At 44.1% G+C, this 21,889-nt stretch overlaps 1 protein-coding gene across 1 annotated transcript in view; it reads left to right on the top strand.

Moving 5' to 3' along the window:
• The window catches only part of LOC121552157 (laminin subunit alpha-2-like), a 77,723-nt gene that overhangs the window by 50,902 nt on the left and 4,932 nt on the right, over positions 1 to 21,889 (top strand). Inside the window, exons 17-40 of the mRNA XM_045211208.1 lie at positions 1,781 to 1,923; positions 4,371 to 4,469; positions 5,666 to 5,777; positions 7,538 to 7,700; positions 8,601 to 8,811; positions 8,993 to 9,109; positions 9,470 to 9,621; positions 9,798 to 9,936; positions 10,677 to 10,779; positions 10,924 to 11,040; positions 11,475 to 11,657; positions 12,731 to 12,885; positions 13,665 to 13,808; positions 14,482 to 14,615; positions 14,800 to 14,959; positions 15,079 to 15,203; positions 15,646 to 15,808; positions 15,973 to 16,117; positions 16,305 to 16,443; positions 18,015 to 18,135; positions 18,794 to 18,988; positions 20,461 to 20,612; positions 20,771 to 20,947; positions 21,422 to 21,632. Coding sequence (XP_045067143.1) covers positions 1,781 to 1,923; positions 4,371 to 4,469; positions 5,666 to 5,777; positions 7,538 to 7,700; positions 8,601 to 8,811; positions 8,993 to 9,109; positions 9,470 to 9,621; positions 9,798 to 9,936; positions 10,677 to 10,779; positions 10,924 to 11,040; positions 11,475 to 11,657; positions 12,731 to 12,885; positions 13,665 to 13,808; positions 14,482 to 14,615; positions 14,800 to 14,959; positions 15,079 to 15,203; positions 15,646 to 15,808; positions 15,973 to 16,117; positions 16,305 to 16,443; positions 18,015 to 18,135; positions 18,794 to 18,988; positions 20,461 to 20,612; positions 20,771 to 20,947; positions 21,422 to 21,632 — 3,560 coding nt within the window. The remainder of the gene's footprint in view (positions 1 to 1,780; positions 1,924 to 4,370; positions 4,470 to 5,665; positions 5,778 to 7,537; positions 7,701 to 8,600; positions 8,812 to 8,992; positions 9,110 to 9,469; positions 9,622 to 9,797; positions 9,937 to 10,676; positions 10,780 to 10,923; positions 11,041 to 11,474; positions 11,658 to 12,730; positions 12,886 to 13,664; positions 13,809 to 14,481; positions 14,616 to 14,799; positions 14,960 to 15,078; positions 15,204 to 15,645; positions 15,809 to 15,972; positions 16,118 to 16,304; positions 16,444 to 18,014; positions 18,136 to 18,793; positions 18,989 to 20,460; positions 20,613 to 20,770; positions 20,948 to 21,421; positions 21,633 to 21,889) is intronic.

Genomic DNA, 21,889 nt, shown 5'->3' with positions numbered 1-21,889 from the left:
AGGGCAGCAAGAATCTCGGCCTTCAATTCTCTGTGTTCATTTTTTCGCAGAGGGGAGGAGCCGCTGCTCCCACTTGTTGAAGAACTCGAGCTCCTCGTCTTTTGCCCAGTGTTTTCTCTTTTGTCAGTGACTCCACTGAACTTAAACTTTTGCTGGTTATGCGCCATTTAAGCATTAAAACAAAAAAAGTTGAACAAAGTAAAGCACATCATTCAAAGGCTGTGTTTCCTAGTTCTGTTTGGGTCAAAGCGCAAAGAAAGTATTAAATAAATGCAATTTCAGGATGACATCACCTACTCCATTGCTTGCTCACTAGCGCCCCCCATACGAAATATACTTTTAACCAACTCCTCCTTTCATCTGTGGAAAGCCCTTGCAATTACCCTGATCATTTGCCACTGGAGAAGGCCAAAACATGGCAGACAAAACATTATAGCCCAAGTGCATGCGAAGAAGCTCCAATCCACAAAGTAAACAAAGATGGCGGCCACTCTATATAAAAAATATAAAAATAAGTAATGAACATTGTCAAAGCTTCATTTCTAAGAAAGAAGTAGCAGTGTTGTTTCATGAAACATGGTTTGCTATTTAATTACTGTAATTTGTTTGAGATTACATTTTCTCAAAATTCAGATAATGGATAGTATGCTTAGGTAAAGTTCTGTAGCCTACTATGGCAAGCTGTTTTAATATCTGAAATTATGTCTAACTGTTCCCAGTGGTGGCTTGCCTAGAAGGTTACTTGAAGCAATGGTGGTTGCCAGATGTATGCCAGATGATTCAAGTGAAATTGATTGGCTGCACGTTGTCCTGCCTTTGAGGATGGTAACAGGAATTGGACTTGTATGTGATGTTGTGCATGTATTTCATGCAACGTGTGCATTTGAGTGTTTTATCACAAACTCTCACACTCGCAATATGTGTGCCCTCTTACTGTGTGGATTGTCAGACCTTCCTTTGTAACAGCGGGTCCATAAAAAAATTAATTTCTTCAGGAGAAACTGGAAGGACATGACAAGTCTACACATGGTTTGTTGTGTGTGTGTGTGTGTGTGTGTGTGTGTGTGTACTGTGCCTGCAAGTGTGTGTTTTGCTTTCCTATTGCTTGTGGCATGTCGAACACTCATAATGGGCTGCCAAAAGCCGTTTTACACTCTATGTTAAATTTCACGCTCGAGATCCCTTCACCCAGTGCCGCTCCTGTTTAATCTCAAACCAGCAAAGAAACTCCAGGATTCGCCAAAGCCTAAAGAGTAGAGGACCAAGAACGGCTATCTTGAAGTGTTTTCAAAGAGCGATTGTGTCTTTTGAGGGCGCTCTGGTGTGTGGGGGGGAATGGTATGAAACTAAACTAAACGAGGTGAAGGAGGAGGAAGCTGGGGCTCAACCCGTTCCCCCATGTCCCTCACATTGAAAAGCACTTCTCTCAGGCTGTGCCCCCTCCTCGGGTGGCAACACAGTCGCCCTTGTAAATACAGTAATGCCCCCCTGGTAGAGATGTTGCCAGGCAACAAGCTACCATTAGCACCCCCATGCCCCTTGGGGGTGTGGTGTCCTCCCCCCAGGAGGGTGACATCCCAATGAGAGACTGTCCCACTGTCACACACACACACAGGCCCAGAGCTCAGAGTCACCCTGACCACACACATTAGCTGGGATTACCATTCACTTCACTGGATGAGACTGAACACTCTCTAATGGTTTTAATTGGTGTCATTAGAGAGCCCTCATCATTAGAGGTTTCTAACTGCCATGTTGTGTGTGTGTGTGTGTGTTACAGCCTGCGATGACGACTGTGCTGGGCTCCTCATCAGTGATATGGACAGATTACATCGTATCATCACTAGTATCAACCTCACCACCCCTCTACCACTGCCACACAAAGTCCTCTACCGGTTTGAGAACATGACAGAGGAACTCAAGGTGAATAAAAGGCACCCAAACACTTCCCTTAGTGTTCTCTCCAAAGAGAGTACTACATTATTTCTGTATTAGACAAATCTATGATTATTAGATTCTAAAGATGTTTAAAGATCTCTGTAAGGCGATATTTTAAAAATTGCCTTGGATTTTGCTAAGATGAACAGAATCAGTCGTGATTAAGTTGCCCATCTGGAAAAGGTGCTGTGTAAATATCTCTCAGCTGTTAGTGTCTCTGGGGGAAACGTAGAGCCCGTCACAAACCGCGGCTTCAAACACTTCTCAAATCCCCTCCAGACGATACCATAACTCCACTCCGTTTAGCCACCTCTCCCTCTCACACAAGAACAAAGACACAATCACCACAATCTGTAGCAGTGATATGTTACACACACAGCAGCATTCAAAAGTATTGATAACAAGTGGTTTGATAAATCCTAGGAAAGCAGAGGAGATGGAGCTGGAGAAATAAGGCACAACAAAGATGCAGATTATTACTAAAGGGCATCATGAGGGGGGCCAATGAAGACATCACTTTATTGCTCCCCTCATGTGGAAAGCCAGATCATTGGCTCAGGCTGGGATTTTAGAGTCCACTGAGCTAGATGCCCTTTTGCAGCCGCTGGTGCTCTGCTGCTTGTAGGTCTGTGAGGAGATATATGGCAGGGGCCCTACTGGCATAACACTGATGAATTGGGCTGGGGTGCAGAGTTAAATACAGGGAATCGAGGCTCTGCTCACACACACAGAGTAGACACACACCTCGCCCCCCAGACCTGTGGTGATTTAAATGGTAGATGACCTTTCGGCACAGTGCCCCACTCTGACTCTCTCCCCTCTGCATGTGTACAGTGGGGAAAAAAGTATTTAGTCAGCCACCAATTGTGCATGTTCTCCCACTTAAAAAGATGAGAGAGGCCTGTAATTTTCATCATAGGTACACGTCAACTATGACAGACAAAATGAGATTTTTTTTCCCAGAAAATCACATTGTAGGATTTTTAATGAATTTATTTGCAAATTATGGTGGAAAATAAGTATTTGGTCAATAACAAAAGTTTCTCAATACTTTGTTATATACCCTTTGTTGGCAATGAGTAAGTCTTCACAAGGTTTTCACACACTGTTGCTGGTATTTTGGCCCATTCCTCCATGCAGATCTCCTCTAGAGCAGTGATGTTTTGGGGCTGTCGCTGGGCAACACAGACTTTCAACTCCCTCCAAAGATTTTCTATGGTGTTGAGATCTGGAGACTGGCTAGGCCACTCCAGGACCTTGAAATGCTTCTTACGAAGCCACTCCTTCGTTGCCCGGGCGGTGTGTTTGGGATCATTGTCATGCTGAAAGACCCAGCCACGTTTCATCTTCAATGCCCTTGCTGATGGAAGGAGGTTTTCACTCAAAATCTCACGATACATGGCCCCATTCATTCTTTCCTTTACACGGATCAGTCGTCCTGGTCCCTTTGCAGAAAAACAGCCCCGAAGCATGATGTTTCCACCCCCATGCTTCACAGTAGGTATGGTGTTCTTTGGATGCAACTCAGCATTCTTTGTCCTCCAAACACGACGAGTTGAGTTTTTACCAAAAAGTTATATTTCGGTTTCATCTGACCATATGACATTCTCCCAATCCTCTTCTGGATCATCCAAATGCACTCTAGCAAACTTCAGACGGGCCTGGACATGTACTGGCTTAAACACGTCTGGCACTGCAGGATTTGAGTCCCTGGCGGCGTAGTGTGTTACTGATGGTAGGCTTTGTTACTTTGGTCCCAGCTCTCTGCAGGTCATTCACTAGGTCCCCCCGTGTGGTTCTGGGATTTTTGCTCACCGTTCTTGTGATCATTTTGACCCCACGGGGTGAGATCTTGCGTGGAGCCCCAGATCGAGGGTGATTATCAGTGGTCTTGTATGTCTTCCATTTCCTAATAATTGCTCCCACAGTTGATTTCTTCAAACCAAGCTGCTTACCTATTGCAGATTCAGTCTTCCCAGCCTGGTGCAGGTCTACAATTTTGTTTCTGGTGTCCTTTGACAGCTCTTTGGTCTTGGCCATAGTGGAGTTTGGAGTGTGACTGTTTGAGGTTGTGGACAGGTGTCTTTTATACTGATAACAAGTTCAAACAGGTGCCATTAATACAGGCAACGAGTGGAGGACAGAGGAGCCTCTTAAAGAAGAAGTTACAGGTCTGTGAGAGCCAGAAATGTTGCTTGTTTGTAGGTGACCAAATACTTATTTTCCACCATAATTTGCAAATAAATTCATTAAAAATCCTACAATGTGATTTTCTGGAATTTTTTTCTTCTCAATTTGTCTGTCACAGTTGACGTGTACCTATGATGAAAATTACTGGCCTCTCTCATCTTTTTAAGTGGGAGAACTTGCACAATTGGTGGCTGACTAAATACTTTTTTTCCCCACTGTATGTGTTTGTGTCTCCCCCACAGCACATCTTCTCGCCACAGAATTCGCTGGAGAGGCACCTGCAGCTGGCCGACAGTAACCTGCGCAGCCTGGTGACAGAGATGGACGATCTGCTGAGTCGGGTAGGTAGGACACTCCTCATGCCCCAGGCCAGGCTAGGCCAGGCTGCTACTGTCCACTACTGAGGCACAGGGACTGGCACTACTGTCCCTGTTGACACCACATGGCTGTCCTGGCTCCCCCATCTTCATTTGATCACTATTTTTTTGCTGAGAATTTTCCTGCACTGCAAGAAATGCAAACTTGTAGTGTATTCGAGGTTTAAAAAAGCTTTTAAAGTTAGTAATTTACACTTTAAAATGTCAGATTTGATTTGCCCTAATGAAAAATTATAATCCACATAATAATTCACATTTCCTGTTACTGCAGGATTATGTTCCTACTGTAACAAACTGGCTCAAATTATGATCCTACATCTGTAGAAACAGATGAAAGCTTTTGTTTGTAACTTTGCGATATCGGTTCTAGCAAGGTTGTCTTTTGTGTCTGTGAACATAGAATGTTCTGTTGCAGAAAGATCCTTGGATAGACCTCTGTTACCAAAACACAACCCACAGTCTATAAGACATCTGTACTTCTCGTTTCTCTGACAGGAAAACACATTCTGACATTGACATTTTCTTGTCCACATAACTCAACTGGCATTCCATAGACATGAAGACCACTCCGTTATGTTGTTTAATGTAGTCCTAGTCTGTTACGTAAACACAGCTAGTCCATTCTGTGATTCACTCATTCTATAGTCCTGACCTTGTTGTTTTGTTCCTTGTTGCAAAATAAAGATTTATATTTTATTTTTAGGCCTTGGTTATTGTAAGGAATCCATATATTTTCAGAGACATTGGTTCTTTGTGTAAGTCCTGGGTTGTCTCTTTTGATTCAAACACACAGTCAGGAACAGTACTTAGCGATTGACCTTGTTGTGCTCAGCTGCTTAAACTCTCTCAATCATAATGTTTTCATCGATAGAGCATTTCTGAATGGTCTAAATCAACTCTGACTGATGGTTATGAAATGGATTTGTTTGACCAGTCACTCTGAGGCTGTCCCTTAGAAGATTGGGGGCCACAGGATTCTGGATTGGAAACGTGCAGTTAACCCACTGGGCACAGACGTCAATTTTACGTCTATTCCACATTGGTTCAATGACATGGAAACAACCAGCGTGTGCCCAGTGGGAAGGGTGCATTGGTGAACATTGGTCCATCCTGGATTGGTTTGTCGGTCTAGCTGATTGAGTGTGTGTGTTCTCTCCCAGGTGACCAAAGTATCGGCAGACGGCGAGCAAACAGACAACGATGCTGAGAGAATCCACGAAAGAGCCAAAGAACTGGAACTATTCGTCAAGAACACCCTACTGGCTGCAGAAGGTACAGTACATTTGTCTACATTCGTATAAGATTCTCCCATAAACTATTACATCTAAATGACATTCCTGCTATAATGCTGCAGAGCATTGATTCAGTGTCGTAAAGGCCAGAGGTTCAGGATGTTGTGGAAATCAGTGTCTGGGCTCAGTGCTGTGTCCTCTGCTCGGTGATTAGACGCAACTGTTTTGTAACATTTTCTACCGGATTGAAATTGGAAGATGATTCAGTTAATAAAGGGCCTGGTTGGTGTAGAGCGCTGGAGCAGTGTAGCCATGTAAAGGCCTAATTAATAGGGATGGAGGATGGGGTCTGGAGAAGGCGGTATAATCAGTGGGCTGGCACGTTGTGGCTCTTCACCATGGGCGACATGATTAGTGTCAGCAGGGAACCTTTCTCCCCCAGCCTCGCCTTGCCTCACCAGCATGGACCAGCCCTGCTAAATGCTACAGCAGGTGGGATTTGCACTGCCAGAACCATATGGCACAGACACGTGCATGCATAGATACACAGACACACATACACACACTTTCAAAGGAATGCACACACACACACACACACAAACTTTCTCTAACCCATTTGAGGATTGGATTGGATTGGTTCAAATGGGCTATTTACTGAGAGCAATGACACACTTCAGTGATGCCATCCTTATTTACATAAAAATTGTATTTTCTGACAGATTTCCAAAAAAGAACTCACTCAAAGTAGGATGCACAGAGCATGTCTCTCTTAACTTCCTCACAGATATTCATGATCACATAGAGCAGCTTGTAAAAGCATTCAGGAGGAGATTGGACAATTTTTTCATGCTGATGTATTCGGAAAGGAGACATTTCGGATTATGCAATCCACCAAACATTTAAGTGTTTAATTGCCTTTGAAACATGGTATGTAATTATTCCGCGCCGGAGTCCTTTAATAGGTATATATTTTGTCTTTGTAATCACATTAAGTGTTTACGTTTGAACTGTTCAGGAATGTAGGGAATACATCCGATTAAGCCTCATTTTCAATTTGATGATTTATATTCAAATTAGAACCCAATTGGAGCAACTTATCTCTCGGTTTCTTTTGAACTGATTTGGTTTAGATTTCAAAGACCACATTCATTTGATTACAGTACATTGGTCTGTCAAGCAGAATTTGAATGTCTTTGAATCAACTTAAAAGAAGCCTCTAAAAAAGTGCTTTTGTTGTGATGCACTTTGTTCTGCCTTGCCTTTGAGCAACTCATCTAATCTGGGCGCTAGCTTCGGTAGCTCGTCCCTCTGTACTCTACGAACACACACACAAAGGCTTGGCTATACGCAAATAACATGCACACGAAGATGAGTTCTTTGCTGATGGTGGCGTCTAGTGTAGTGTAGTAGTACGCACTTCCTGTACTAACAGGCCCTTGGGCGGTTTAGAGGCCAGTGTGGATTCGGCATGTTTTTTTGACGTTAGCAGCCTAGCTAACAGACGCACAGCCCTCTCACCCCCCCCTCCCCCCTCCCTCTCGCTCTCTCTCTTTCGCTCTCTCTCTCTCTCTAATGGTCATCATGGCAGCAGCAGGATAAAACCCTGTGTTTTGATGAGAGGAGACATGTAACAAACACTGTTTGATTTATAACACATTCTGTTCTCAGCCTTTCAGCTAGAGGTGACAGTATAGGACAGAGTGTCAGGAGATGGAGAATACTGCTTTATGGCAGTGTGTGTGCGTGTTCATGCTTTCGTGTAAAAATTACAATGACTTCCCCATGTCCTCTATCCTCAAGCTCTGAAAGTCAAGGCTAAAGAGCTGAATGAGACTCCGGGCATCAGGAACGGAGCTCCAGAGAAGAGCCTGAATGAGATGCACCAGGAGATTGAGACCATGCTAGCCAAGCTCCGTAAACGCCAGCTGGGAGGCAAGAAACACATCTCAGAGGAGGAGCTGGGGTAAGGCCTGACTGGTCAACCCCAGATACCAACCTTTAGTCAACATCAGATCACAAACTATAATGTCAGTCTATTATGGTTCACACAGGGATGGGACAGTGTATCCAAGCATAGCAGCACACCACAGGAGGTTGGTGGCACCTTCATTGGGGAGAACGGGCTCGTGGTATTGGCTTGAGCAGAATTAGTGTAATGGTATCGAACATGGTTTCCCTGTGTTTGATGCCATTCCATTCGCTCCGTTCCAGCCATTATTATGAGCCGTCCTCCCCTCAGCAGCCTCCACTGCAGCACACAGGTCACACCACATGACTCATATTTTTAGGAATGCCTGGGTCACTATAATCGCAGCTAAATGAATGCTTTCATATAGTAAACAAAGAGGTGATCCATTTAAAAACATGTTGGTATACTGTAGGAATTTTCATTTGCATATTTATTGTTTCACTGTTTTTTTAAATATTCTACAAGTAATTTTGTGGCCAAGCAAATCTCAGCTGAATGAAGGAAGTTTACTTTTCTTTTGTGAAATCTTAATGAACTAATTAAAAGTTGCCTGAGGTGGGTGAGAGGAATAATATTCCTTCTAATCAAACCAGTTTACTCATGTTTCCTTCTGACTGAGGCCTGGATGAGTCATGCAAAAAGAAAGAGGGACATCTAGTGGCTGGTCTGATCCACAGATGGAGGAGAAGAAGAAAGAAATTAGAGAGAAAGAACATCTTCTCTCCTCCTCACACCATACAGTACTCTGATCTTCCCCTCTGCCTTTCTCTTTCCCCATCGCTCTCTTTCTTTATCTCTCTCTTTTTCTCCACCTCCTTCTCTTTCCCTCTCTTCTTCCCTCTCTCTCCCTCTCTCCCCTCCTTCTCCTTCCACCCCCTCTCTCTCGCTCTCCAGACTGGCAGAGGCCCTGTACCAGAAGGTGAAGCGTCTCTTTGGGGACCCACACAAGGCCACGGAGGACCTGAAGGCCGAGGTGACAGAGAAGATGGGTGACCACCGGGCCAAGCTGGACGACGCCCAGGCCCTGTTGAAGGACGCCCAGGGGAAGAGCAGGGAGGCTGGGGCCCTGTCCGGACAGAACCAGCGCAACCTCACTGCCCTGGAGGTCAGCAGCCTGTACACACAAACACACACACACTCACACACACACAAAACCATACACCTCCCATTTCGCCCTTTTGATAATGGGTAGCGGTGTCTATTCACAGTTACAGTATATACACAGTTCTGTGTTGTAGTTTCTGTAAAGTTAGTTGGGCTGATTGTGTTGTCTGGTCTGCTTGCAGAGAAAGAGGGATGCTTTGAGCTCAGTGAAGAAAGCAACTGAAGAGGTGCTGGAAGACGGAGAGCGCATTCTGGCTGAAGCCAACGGGCTCTCAGACAACATCAATAAGGAGATTGAGGTAGGCTCTGTCTCTAAACACCACACACACAAACACACACACACACACACATACACACATCTTAAACTCCAGTCAGGCCTGTCAAGCCCCCATCATTGGGAGAGGAAGACAAACACCTTTACTCTGTTGGAATGATTTTGTGATGTCAGACAGATGTTGCCTGGAGCACTATTGGACTTGACCTTTTCCTGCCTAGGCTTTTATTTCTACATATGTCCCACCTGCATCAAGCCAGAGGTTCAGCTTCATCTCTTTCTCTCTCTTTCTGTTTGTTTTTTTGTCTGTCTGTGTTGCTCTCCTGCTCTATCTGGCTTTCTGTCTGTCTCTCTCTCTTACTCTCTCTCTCTCTCTTCTGTGTAGGAGATGGAGCGTGAGCTGGGTCCTCTCCATGAGCACCTGGACTACAAGGTGAGCCGTCTGACCAAGAGCCTGAGTGACAACACCCTGACTGACCTGCTGCAGGATGCTAAGAACCATGCTGCCCAGCTCAAGTCCTCGGGCATCCTGGACAGGTACGGGACAGACAGACAGACAGACAAACAGACACACATACATCAGACTGGTAGTAGTTTTGTTTGCTCTACCTCTGCTATAATGATATGGTGGATTGAATGTAATTGTTGTTATTGAATGTTTTGTTCATGTATTGGCTGGTGTCCTAACCAAGTCTCTTGCTGCTTCCTCACAGCATCCTGGCGGAAGCCAAGAATCTGTCCTTTAACGCCACGGCAGCGTTCAACGCATACAGAAACATCAAGGACTTCATCGAGGAGGCTGACAAAGAGGCAAAGCAGGCCAGGGCACACGGGACAGAGGCCCTTCAGCTGGTGAGAGTACGCACACACACACACCTACACACATATCACCCCTTTACCCTGTGTGTGTGTGTGCGTGCATGCGTGTAAGGACTCAAAGAGGACCTATCTCTCTAATGTGCTGAGCAGCAGAGATTTGGCATTCAAAAGTTTTTGCATTTCCTTATTCGTTTCCATTTGTCACGCTGGAGAGATCAAAGTCTCAGCGCTGTCGTCCTTATTATCATGACTCTCCCTCCTGCAGCAGGAGCCAGCGGAGGTGAAGAGAAACCTATTCCCCCTCTCTTTCTTCTTCTGTTCTTCTCTCTAAAGGAGAGAGGGAGAGGCTCAGAAGGCTGAGTGGGAACATTGGTCTCCTCTGTGGAAAATCTCCTCAGCCCGTGTGTCCTCTGTTCAAAAACACTGCTTTTTTCTCTCCACACATTATTAATACAATGTTGAAAAAGACTACGGTCGTTTTCAAAACTGTGTTGGTATTTTTGTATTAATTTATGTACTTTAATATATTCAGTTATGATGAATACTCTGAGAAACAGAGCTGTATTTACCTGGGGTTCTCTCTATGAGGAAAATGTGTTCTAAGACTTATATTAATCAGCATTTGTACTGTTCGTACATTGTGCAGTTCCTAGGAGTACCTAGTACCACTGTATGTTTGTATGTACATAGTTGTTCTACTACGTTGTTCCGTCACTGTAGAATGCATTGTTCTGATATTCAAACTTAAATTATTGGTGCACACACACATGCAGGCCTCAGGACCCAAAGGCTCTTTGAAGGATAACGCCAAGAACTCTGTTCAGAAGAGCGTTCAACTGTGGAACGAAGCCAAGAAATTAGGGAGCGATGTGAACGGTAAACCCAGTCTCCCCCCCATACAACACCCACCAACTGTGATGATAAACGGCAGAAATATTTCAAAGAGCTGTGTTTTCTGAGGAGTGTTGGCATGGATATGTGTTTGCGAACCAAGCAGAGGGTGCGGTCTTTGTGTTTCAGAGAACGGTGAGAGTGTGGGCAGTCTCCAGGCCCTGGTGAAAGCTGGTGGCTTGAAGAACAAGGGCTTGCTGAAGGATCTCGACAATACATTAGGGAAGCTGAATGCAATCCCCAATGGTAAGCACACAAACAACACTATAAAATGACTTTTGTTTAAAAGGAACAACAAGTGAAACACTTCTCATTGATGTGTGTCGCTGCTGGAGCAATTTATCAGGCTGAGCCCAGGATGTGGGAACAGAATGGATGGATTGTAGTGTAGTGGTGTAGCTATGAGGTTAGAGGACATCCTCTTGTAGATCCAACATGACAGACGTCAATGCAGCACAGTTCAGGTTAAATATGGGAAGGTATCAGTCACTGAGGAAACTGACAGACAGGGTGCAGTAGAAACATCTGACAGGGGAGCAGCAGAGTTCACATAAAGGTTTCTGTAAGTCATGTATGACTGACTACCTCCAATAGTCCGTACCATGTTGGATTACCATTCTCTTTTCAATTTACAGGAAGACTTTGATTATTGCATACTGTATACCAACTGTGTTGTCCAGATACAGCAGCCAAACTCCAGGTTACCAAGTCCAAGGCAGGAGATGCCAACGACACAGCCAACGACGTGCTGGCCCGACTGAGAGACATGAACCTGAACCTGATGGGCCTGCAGAGGAACAACAGCAAGCTGGAGGACGACGTCAACAAGGTCAACAACATAATCAAGGACCCTGAGAAAAACAGTAAGAGATCTTCTGGGTGTTGTAGTTCTTAAGGGTAGTCAAGCCTTAGCTACAGTATCTACTGTATATGAAATGATTGTCTGTGCCATGTCATGAGCTGATTGACTCAAAATGCACTCTTTTTTTGGGTTCAAACTTTTGTTACTCTGGCACATTTGTCTCACACAATGACATTGTATAATTCTGTATCTCACATATTTTTTATTTTCTGTCCCATTTTTCTTTTGAACCCCAACAGCTATAAGTATATATACCTTTTATATTACCTGATCTCTATTCTGGCAACGTTCAAAGCCTCCTGAGCAACAAAGCTCCTGCATGATGACAGAGAGATGATGACACATCAGTGCTGCATGGGCTGTACGCTATACCATAGCTGCAGGAAGAATAATAGCAATAAAAATCCTCCTTTCTTTCATTCTGTCTTCCTCAGCATCCAATCTCTTTGTTTCACACCAACAGGATTAAAACGTGTATTCTAGAGCTTCACTAAGCCTGTTATCCTAATGTATGTATGCCTTAGAAAGATTACCATTGGCTAATTATGAATACATAGCAAGCCATTTACTATGTCATCTCCTTTGTTCTCATAACAGCTTTCAGCTCTTTACCTTTAATGCTTCTAAATAAGTGATTAAGATGCCGCCATCTCTCCGCTGATCTCTGACTAATAGAAAGCAGTGGCTGTGAACGTTCTACAGTAGTTAATAAGGAAGACTGATGTTTTTAGACTGATGTCTCTCCCCTGTGTGTGTGTGTGTGTGTGTGTGTGTGTGTGTGTGTGTGTGTGTGTGTGTGTGTGTGTGTGTGTGTGTGTGTGTGTGTGTGTGTGTGTGTGTGTGTGTGTGTGTGTGTGTGTGTGTGTGTGTGTGTGTGTGTGTGTGTGTGTGTGTGTGTGTGTGTGCGTGTCTGTGTGTCTGTGTGCGTCCATGCGCGCGTGTGTTTCTTTGTGCCTGTGTGTGTGTCTCTGTCTGCCTGTGTGGGTGTGTGCTTGCCTGTGTGTGTGTCTGCTTATGCATGAGTGGTGTGTGTGTGTGTGTGTTTGTGTGTATGTGCCTGTGTGTGTCTATCAGTCCATGTAGCGAGGGCCAAGGTGAAGGACCTGGAAGACGAGGCAGACAGACTGCTGGAGAAACTGAAGCCCATCCAGGAGCTACAGGACAACCTGAAGAAAAATATCTCCCAGATGAAAGAGTTGATCAACCTGGCGCGCAAGCAGGCCAACTCTGTGAGTCACACTCCTCCTCTCCATCCCTCTCTCTCGTTCTCAACTCCCCCTGTTTTCACAGCTTTAATCAGTGGCTTCTAAGATGGCCATTCTGCTAATTGTGCCATCATCACAGACATCACGATTCACAACTCGTTCTAGGAGAGTTCAGTCTCACACAGTTGGTTCTTTCTAAAGTGATGAACATTTAGTCACCTCCCTCTGAATCCCTCCACCCTGCTTTACCCTGTGGTGCACATGCATTGGCACAGTTTGAGTGAAGGCTCGGTTTAAAAAAGAAAAATTCAATCTCAAGGCTTTTTAAAAATAAAATAAAATAAAAAATTAGACAAAAGACTAAAATAACATTGCTGCTCTTGCCTCTAAAGGACCTTGTACTTCACTTCTGTTACAACACAATTGTGTTTTCCTGAGTGTTCCTTGGGCTTTTTCATTGCTCTTAGCTTGTGAGCATCGTAGAGCAAAACACTTGGGCTTTCCTGAGAGTCTAACCTTTTCAGAATGGGGTCATAATAGTTTGTAGCTCAAATCATTCAGACTTTACAGCATACAGTACAATCATTGCTTTACAGACATTTTTGAAAAATATATAATAATTTAAAACCAGTATCCTCCCTTGTTTTACAAACACTGCTGTAGCTCAGCTTCTGTCCACCTCACAGACTAATGGCGGGCATCCACGGATTCAGTGGAAATAGACACATCCAATGGAAGATCCTTGAGCGTTCCTTGGGCTTTTTAAGTGCTCTCTGTCTGGTGATCTCTGTCTTTCTCCACAGATTAAAGTGTCTGTGTCCTCCGAGGGAGACTGTATCCGCGCATATGGACCAAAAATCAAGAAGGGTCGCAACAACGCCATCATTGTGAATGTGAAAACCACCTCCCCTGATAACCTACTGTTCTACCTGGGCAGTACCAAATACGTGAGTCGGAGGACATAGCACCACACTGGGATGTTAGTCACCCGTGTGTGTGTGTGTGTGTGTGTGTGTGTGTGTGTGTGGATACAATCCGCCAGTAAATCACTGAACCATAATAAGGGAAACCTCAGGGCAACAAATAATGTGTGTGAAACGTAACATATTAGGGCCATTTATCAGTGTTTAGATTAGGCTCATCTCTATTCTGGGATGTGTAATGTGTTGTTGGCCAATTAATTTGAAATCATTCCACCAGTGGTTACTTCTCAACATGCTAGATAAATACCAATTATCTTAAAGTCGGAGAGAAAATAATAAAAGGTTATTTGTTTCCCTGTGTGATCCCCAGGAGAGAGTGGGTGATATTGCCTCTATGTACAGCAACAGCAACCACAGCAATTAGCCGCCAGTTCAAACCGGACTATTTAATCTGGCTTCATCACTGATTTCCCTGGGGAAATCACACTCCTGTTGTTCATCTCTTGATTTGCCTGTGACTCTTCCTCAGTATCTTATTCTAATGTGTCCTGCTCTGTTCTTCTACACTGTGTTACATACACTACACTGCAGCAACCAAGACCCATAGAGAGAGAAAGAATAGTAATGGACCTGTAATGTTATCAGATAGGAGATTGCAGCGCAGCATCTTCTTGGCTCATCATCTGTCTGCCTCTAGATTGACTTCCTGGCAATTGAGATGCGTAAGGGAAAGGTCAACTTCCTGTGGGACGTGGGCTCCGGAGTGGGTAAGGTGGAGTACCCTGACATGACTATAAATGACGGCAACTGGCATCGCATTGAGGCCTCACGGTAGAATACCATTGTTATTCATATTCTATACAATATATTTTTCAGAGCAAAGATTATACAGAGATATAGAGATTTGTCTATCAGTTGATTAATTCATTAATATTTTAACATTGATTGTGCCAGGTAGGCTTCTTATTCAAAAGTTAATTAACTTATCATCTGATCATTTCTGTTTTGGTCCCAGGAATGGCATCAATGGCACCATTTCTGTTCATGCACTGGAGGGTCCCAGAGCTGGCATCATGCCCACCTCTAAGAGTGGCACCTCCCCTGAGGGCTATACTATCCTGGATGTGGACCAGAATGCCTACCTGTTTGTCGGTGGCATATTGGGCAGTGTGAAGGTAGCTGATATCACTTTGTCAGACAGTAATTTATCCCAGAGCCATTTTGTCATTTGTACCCGTTTCTATTTTGGTAGATGCATTGGTATTCACTATGTGTTTCGTTGTTTGTCCTGTAGAAAGCGGAGGCGGTCAAAACCACTACTTTCTCCGGGTGTATGGGAGAGACATACCTGGACAACAAACGTATTGGCCTGTGGAACTACAGAGAGAGAGAAGGAGACTGCAAAGTATGTGTGGTTAGGTAGGTCTGGTCTGCATGATCATATCACATTGAATACTTGGTATGAATGTCTCTTATAGTGTATGGACTTGACTAACTTTTAAAAAGAAGATCTCATATACTTTCATAAACCTTTTACTCTGAAGTTCACTATACAATCTTTGATGTACTAAAAGTTCACTTCCTCGACTAACCTGTACCCCCGCACATTGACTCGGTACCGGTACCCCCTGTATATAGCCTCGTTATTGTCATTTTATTGTGTTACTTTTTATTTTATTTTTTACTTTAGTTTATTTAGTAAATATTTTCTTAACTCTATTTCTTGAACTGCATTGTTGGTTAAGGGCTTGTAAGTAAGCATTTCACGGTAAAGTCTACACCTGTTGTATTCAGCTCATGTGACAAATAAAGTTTGATTTGATTTTGCTTCTTGCTGAGTGTTTGGGTGTGTGTGCTCCAGCCCCCAGCCGTCAGACACAGTGGGGACAGTACAGTTTGATGGGGAGGGCTACGCTGCAGTGAGCCGGCCCACCAGATGGAACCCCAACGTCTCCACCGTCATGTTCAAGTTCCGCTCCTTCTCCACCGACTCCCTGCTCATGTACTTTGCCACCAAGGATATGGTAACCTCACTCATACACATACCTGTATCTTAACGAGGACTGGCAAATTGTTGAACTATTAAATATGCGTTAGATATAAAGCATTTATCAATATTACTCAATATACTCTCGCTCTCTCTCTCTCTCACTTTCTCTCCCCCTCTCTCTCCCGCTCTCTGAGACAGAAGGACTTTATGAGTGCTGAGTTGAGTGATGGTCATGTGAAGGTTCGTTTTGACCTGGGCTCAGGCACCGGCTCGGTCTCCAGCATCAAGAGACACAACGACGGCAGGTGGAAGTCTTTCACTGTGGCCCGCATGAAGAAACAAGGTGACACTCACACTCATCATAATACATACAGTAAAACATTTCACTCATCTTGATGTTTCTAGAGCCTGTGTAGTTTAAAGAACATTTCCCTCAAGTTTATGTTTCTAGAGCCTTTGTAGCTTCATCAGAGCATATTGTTGAACAGGCAAGTAATACCTTTACCCTTGTTGGTTTCCTCCCACCTCAGCTACGGTGGCCATCGTGGACATAGACTCCAATGAAGAGGAGAAGCTGGTGGTGTCATCTCAAGGCTCTGCCACTGGGCTCAACCTCAAGGAGGATGAGAGGATCTACTTTGGTGGTTTGCCAACCATTGGAAACTACAGGTATGTACTGTATTCTGTAGGAGGTCAATCACCTCCACAGTAGGGCCTAATACTACTATTTCAGTTTTTATGCACACACACACACTTCACTCTGGGTCTGCATACTGAACACTACCTTTGATCATCAATCTCACTTCGGTTAACATGTGTAAAGGTCTGTAAGGAATCCCTGTATGGTCATTCTGAACTTTTCTTCAACTAAACTACACCTCGGATAGCTTTTCACGTCTGCTCCGTTCTTTGCTCAGACACTCAGTACTGTACAGTTACTCTTTGTTCCTGTTCTTCTCATATTGTCACGTTTGGCCATGAAAGTTGAGGGTTGACAAGGCATATAGGTAGCCAGACAGACAGACAAAGACTTGAGTTTCCATTAGAACACCTCTATCTGCTGCCGGACCTTGAGTCAGTGTCACGTTGTCGCTGGCCTCTCTGGTGTTAACTCTTATAGAACTGTCACATAAACAGTAACAATAGGTTATGTAGATCTGACCTTCACAGTCTCCGGCAGTATGAGAGGTATATTCTATAGGCCTTATAGAAGTGGTAACCCTTTCAACACACACGGAGAACTGAATATACTTTTTAAACTTCTTATTGTGACATATTCTGTCTATGTTATTTTTTTATTTTTTTTAAACCTTTATTTAACTAGGCAAGTCAGTTAAGAACAAATTCTTATTTACAATGACGGCCTACACCGGCCAAACCCGGACGACGCTGGGCCAATTGTGTGCCGCCCTATGGGACTCCCAATCACAGCCGGTTGTGATACAGCCTGGAATCGAACCAGGGGATCTGTAGTGACGCCTCAAGCACTGAGATGCAGTGCCTTAGACCGCTGCGCCACTCGAAAGCCCATGTGTGTCATACTTGTCCTAATATGCATATACTTATATATTTTGCTCCTACAGTATTAAAGCAAGGTAAAATATGTACTGTTAAAGTTTACTGTATCACCTTTTGCATGTACTTGGCATAGCCCATTACTCTCTAAAGCCTCTCTGGTAACTTGGCTTTACCATGCAAGTTACCATGCATTTAGTTCAGAAAAGTATGCTTAAATTGTAGATGCTTTAATACAACATAAGCTGGTTATCAGAATTGAGTCAGTAAACACCCCTCCATTTCTCAATGAAGGTTTTAGATATTTGTCCAAATGAACTCTAGCACCATATTCTGAGGACCAATAGGCTACAGCTTCCACTCCTTTTCAGTCAGTAGCTACTGCTGTATTGTCACCCCACCACTTCTCTTACATGCTGTGGAATTAGCTGGCAAATTGCTGCACATTTTCAAATGAACATTTAACGATGAGGCTCTATTTGAAGCTTTGTATATGCTTCGCAGCAGCTGGTGTCTGATTGTTCAGATAAAGGTTCATAGCTTTTGAATAAACCCCAAATTAAAGGTATACAAAATAAATGTTCTTAAAACAGCTTCAAAACAGAAGTCTCAATGTGGTCTTCATCTCACATAGTCATTGGCTCCTGAAACTAGGACAGCGCTTGCACAATGAACAGAATGGAAGTCCGAATGGCAATTGAGACAACTCTCTCTTCTCTTTACAGGTCAGAGGTTACCAAGAAGAGGTATGCTGGCTGTATGAGAGACATTGAGGTTTCCAGAACCCCCTATAACCTGCTGAGCAGATCCGACTACACCGGTCTGACCAAAGGCTGCTCTGTAGAGGTCAGTTTATCCTCCACAGGTTTGATTAGCGCTCTTCCTCCTTCATCCTCATCTACTTTTCACCACTCCCTTTAATTATTCATAGATACAGGCCTGCTCATGAAATATGGCCAAACATTTTGCCTATAATCCCTTGAAAAAACATAAGGAAATCAAAACGAGTGAGGCATATAAATAACAGAGAAATCGCTGCTTATGAAATAGTTATTTTAGTTATGGGAAAAACATTTTAATATTTATACACACATTCACACCACAGACACAGAATGTAAAAAGAGTGTAGCAAAGAATTGAGTGGGAGAAGTCATTTTTAATTTAGCAACGGCTGGTTTGTACGTCTCAGTTGTGTTTGTAAGATGTTTGCAAGATTTCACACTCACTTCAGTACGCCTACTTCCATTTGCTGTGGACCCTGTGTCAATGCCTGATGATGCATCTGAAAATGCCTCCAGTGGTACTCTAATTAACAAGGTTTATTATTATGTTCGATATAACTCTGAAATTGATATGGACATTATAAACAAAACAACACAGTGTGTTGTACTATATTGTACTATTATACAGTATTCAGATTATAAAAATAACTGCCAATTACTGATGACTCTCAATTGATTGTGCTGTGAATGAACATCATGACTGGTCTCTCTCTCGCCAACAGAACCTCCACACAGTGAGCTTCTCTAAGCCAGGTCACATGGAACTGAAGTCCATGTCCTTTGACGCTAAGACAGAGATCAGCCTGTCCTTCGCAACCAAGAGTGACAAGGGCATCATCCTGTTTGGCAGTGGGGGAACGAATGGGGCCAGCTCCCAGTTCCAACTCCCCAAGAGGAGACGCAGGCAGTCTGGGGAGGTAAGAGGAGGAGGATGAAACACACACGTATACACACACACACACACACACACGCATACACATACATACATACATACACACACACACACACAGCTATCAAAGCATTCTAACCCAGCACCTAGTCCTCTATAATGTCACCTCCTTGTTCTTTATAAGTCATTGGATCCTATTACCCAGTAGAACTGGAATGGCTGTTGGAGGTGTTTCTATGTTCCTGTAATTGAATAAGGAGTGCTGTGCTGTCTGGCTGAGTTGCTTTGAAAAACGAACAGCACATTGATAATCAACTCCTGCTATGTACGAGGCTCCTTATTAAATGAACTATAAAAGAGATGGATTGCCTGTGAGCTTTAATGATTATACTTTCACCTGACAGCAAACAAAAATCGATCATCTTTCACAGAGTGCTAAAGGCTGGGAGATTTGAGATGACAGTTTTGATTAAAATATGACTTTCTACGTCTCTGTTAGGGCACCCTTCATCTCTCTCTCATCTCCCCATCTCTTCATCTGCAGACCACCACATCAATTAGTGCCTGTGGCTGCAGGAAATGATAGTGGGTTTAACCTCTAACATTCTCCCTGCAAGTGTCGTTAGTAATAAATAGATTATACAACAGCCCTCTGATGGATCACGTCCAATTTAGCGATAACCCTTGGTAAAGGTCCAGACCGTCACCTTTAAAAATCATTAGACCTAGTAAATTAAGTGGATGTCATTTCGAATGAGTACAAGTTGGCCTCGTCTGTCTCTGTGTCCTCGTCATTCATTCTATCAATTTGCGCAGGGGACAGGAGGAACGCGTGCTGAATCAGACCAGAGGTACTGTAGCAGTAGCACTCCTTAACTTCCCCTCACTCTGCCTCACTCTCCCCAGGCAAACTCCCTCTGTGCATGCTAGTCTGCAATTCCAACGCCGTGGAGGGATGTGCTCACCATCTCGCTGGACTGATTACAGAGGATTTAATCATAACAAGGGGCACTTAAATCTATCTACTTATCGTCTAGTATGTTTCAGAGAGGGCTGCGCTTTCTTTGAAGCTCTGTCCAAACAGAATCCAATCAAGGCGTGTAGAGAAACGGAGGACTTACATAAACCTTACAGGCCCTCAGGGTTGAAAAGCATATCAGTATGCAATTATGTAAAGTTGACTTCCTTTCTCAAAGTATCTGAGGTTTCATCATTATTGAACAGAATTGTCTTAATGTTTCTGGCCAATGGCATAATGTTCTTATTATCTTTGAACATTCAAGGCTCCATATTGTATGAAGCCTGTTCTGACTTGCTCCAGATTGTGTCTACTAAACAAAGGCTTTATGCACTGTGTGTGTATGTGCAATATTGATTTTCTGTATAACCCTGTGTCCCTGAGTCTGTCCTGAGGTGGTGTTGGTCATTTAGATTGGGTGGTGTTGTGCCTCCATGGTTCTCCCCCCTCACGCCCCCTTTCTTCTCCCCTGCCCCCTGCAGCCCTTCCTGGCTGTGTTGCTGAACAAGGGGGCCCTGGAGGTGCTGGTGTTTACAGGTAGCCACAGCCCACGCAAGATGGTCTGCAAGCCTGACCACGGCATCCTGCACGATGGGAGAGAACACACCCTGCGCATTGAGAGACTGGGCGTCAGGTAAGGATCACACACACACACATTGCTATACACTGAACAGCCTCACATAGCACAATAACTTGTGTCTTAATGAACTAGTTTCAAGCCATTCATTTTTAGCTGTCTCTACAAAGAGCTGGCTCAAAGTGTATCACTGTCCTGTGTGTGTCTCTGTCCAGGTCATTTGCAGTCCAGGTGGATGAGGAGCTGAAGAGGGAGCTGACCCTTCCCAACAACCAGCCAATGGGCATCAAGAGACTGTTCATCGGGGGTATCCACGCTGACGTAGAGCTCAGCTCCCAGAGACCCAACGTCCCTTTCGAAGGCTGCATCTGGAACCTCATGATCAATACCATGTACGTCGCTCACGTCTCCTATTATCTCCATATAACTATTCATTATCCTGATCGTAGATATTGGATCATTATTAGTAGATATTATTAATGGAAGGCTATGTGGGACGTGTTGTACATGTGAAGTAGTTGTGAGCTGTTTCATGGTGCGTTGGTTTCTCCAAGTTAAACAGGTTGTAAATGCAGTCATTTGACTCCTTGACCTGTTTTGACAGTTTTTCTCTATGGATGATAATAAATTCCTATCATTAGGCTCAGTGCTCTCTCGCTCTTCCCAGTGGACTAAACACAGTTCACCCATATTTAGTTGGCTTTAATGGGGCTGTCCTCTGTGATAACCATGTTCATAATTCAACTGATTACACATCATCACCCATTAACACACTTTATTTCTCTCCCTCTCTCTGTGTGTTCGTGTGTGTGTATTTCTGTGCGCACGTCCATGTGTGTGTTTGTATGCCCGTTTATACCCTACAGCCTCACAGACTTCTCCCAGTCTGTGGCCTTTGAGAATGCAGAGATCGGCCATTGTTCCAACCTGGCCCCTCCCCCTCCCCCTCTGCCCCTCCCAGAGGAGGAGCCTGATGAGGAAGAGGAGAAGGCCAAGGGAGAAGACGTGTCCCAGCCGGTCCAACCTAAGGCTCCACCACCCACCCCGACACCCAGACAGACCCCTCCACCTCCCACTGTAGGTCCCCCTCCTATGGGTATAATTTTACATTTACATTTGAGTCATTTAGCAGACGCTCTTATCCAGAGCGACTTACAGTTAGTGATAGCATATTATTAATTTATTTCACACTGGCCCCACAATGAACCCACAACCCTGGCGTTGCAAGCGCCATGCTCTACCAACTGAGTAAAATACAATAAAGTCACATTAAAGGACTAAGTTCCCACCCTATGATGGAGTGATATATTATCCCCATAAAGAGCTGACATCCA

This window comes from Coregonus clupeaformis, chromosome 36 (genome assembly GCF_020615455.1).
Source record: "Coregonus clupeaformis isolate EN_2021a chromosome 36, ASM2061545v1, whole genome shotgun sequence".
NCBI classification, from domain to species: domain Eukaryota; kingdom Metazoa; phylum Chordata; class Actinopteri; order Salmoniformes; family Salmonidae; genus Coregonus; species Coregonus clupeaformis.
This window is presented reverse-complemented; position numbering and strand designations above follow the sequence as displayed.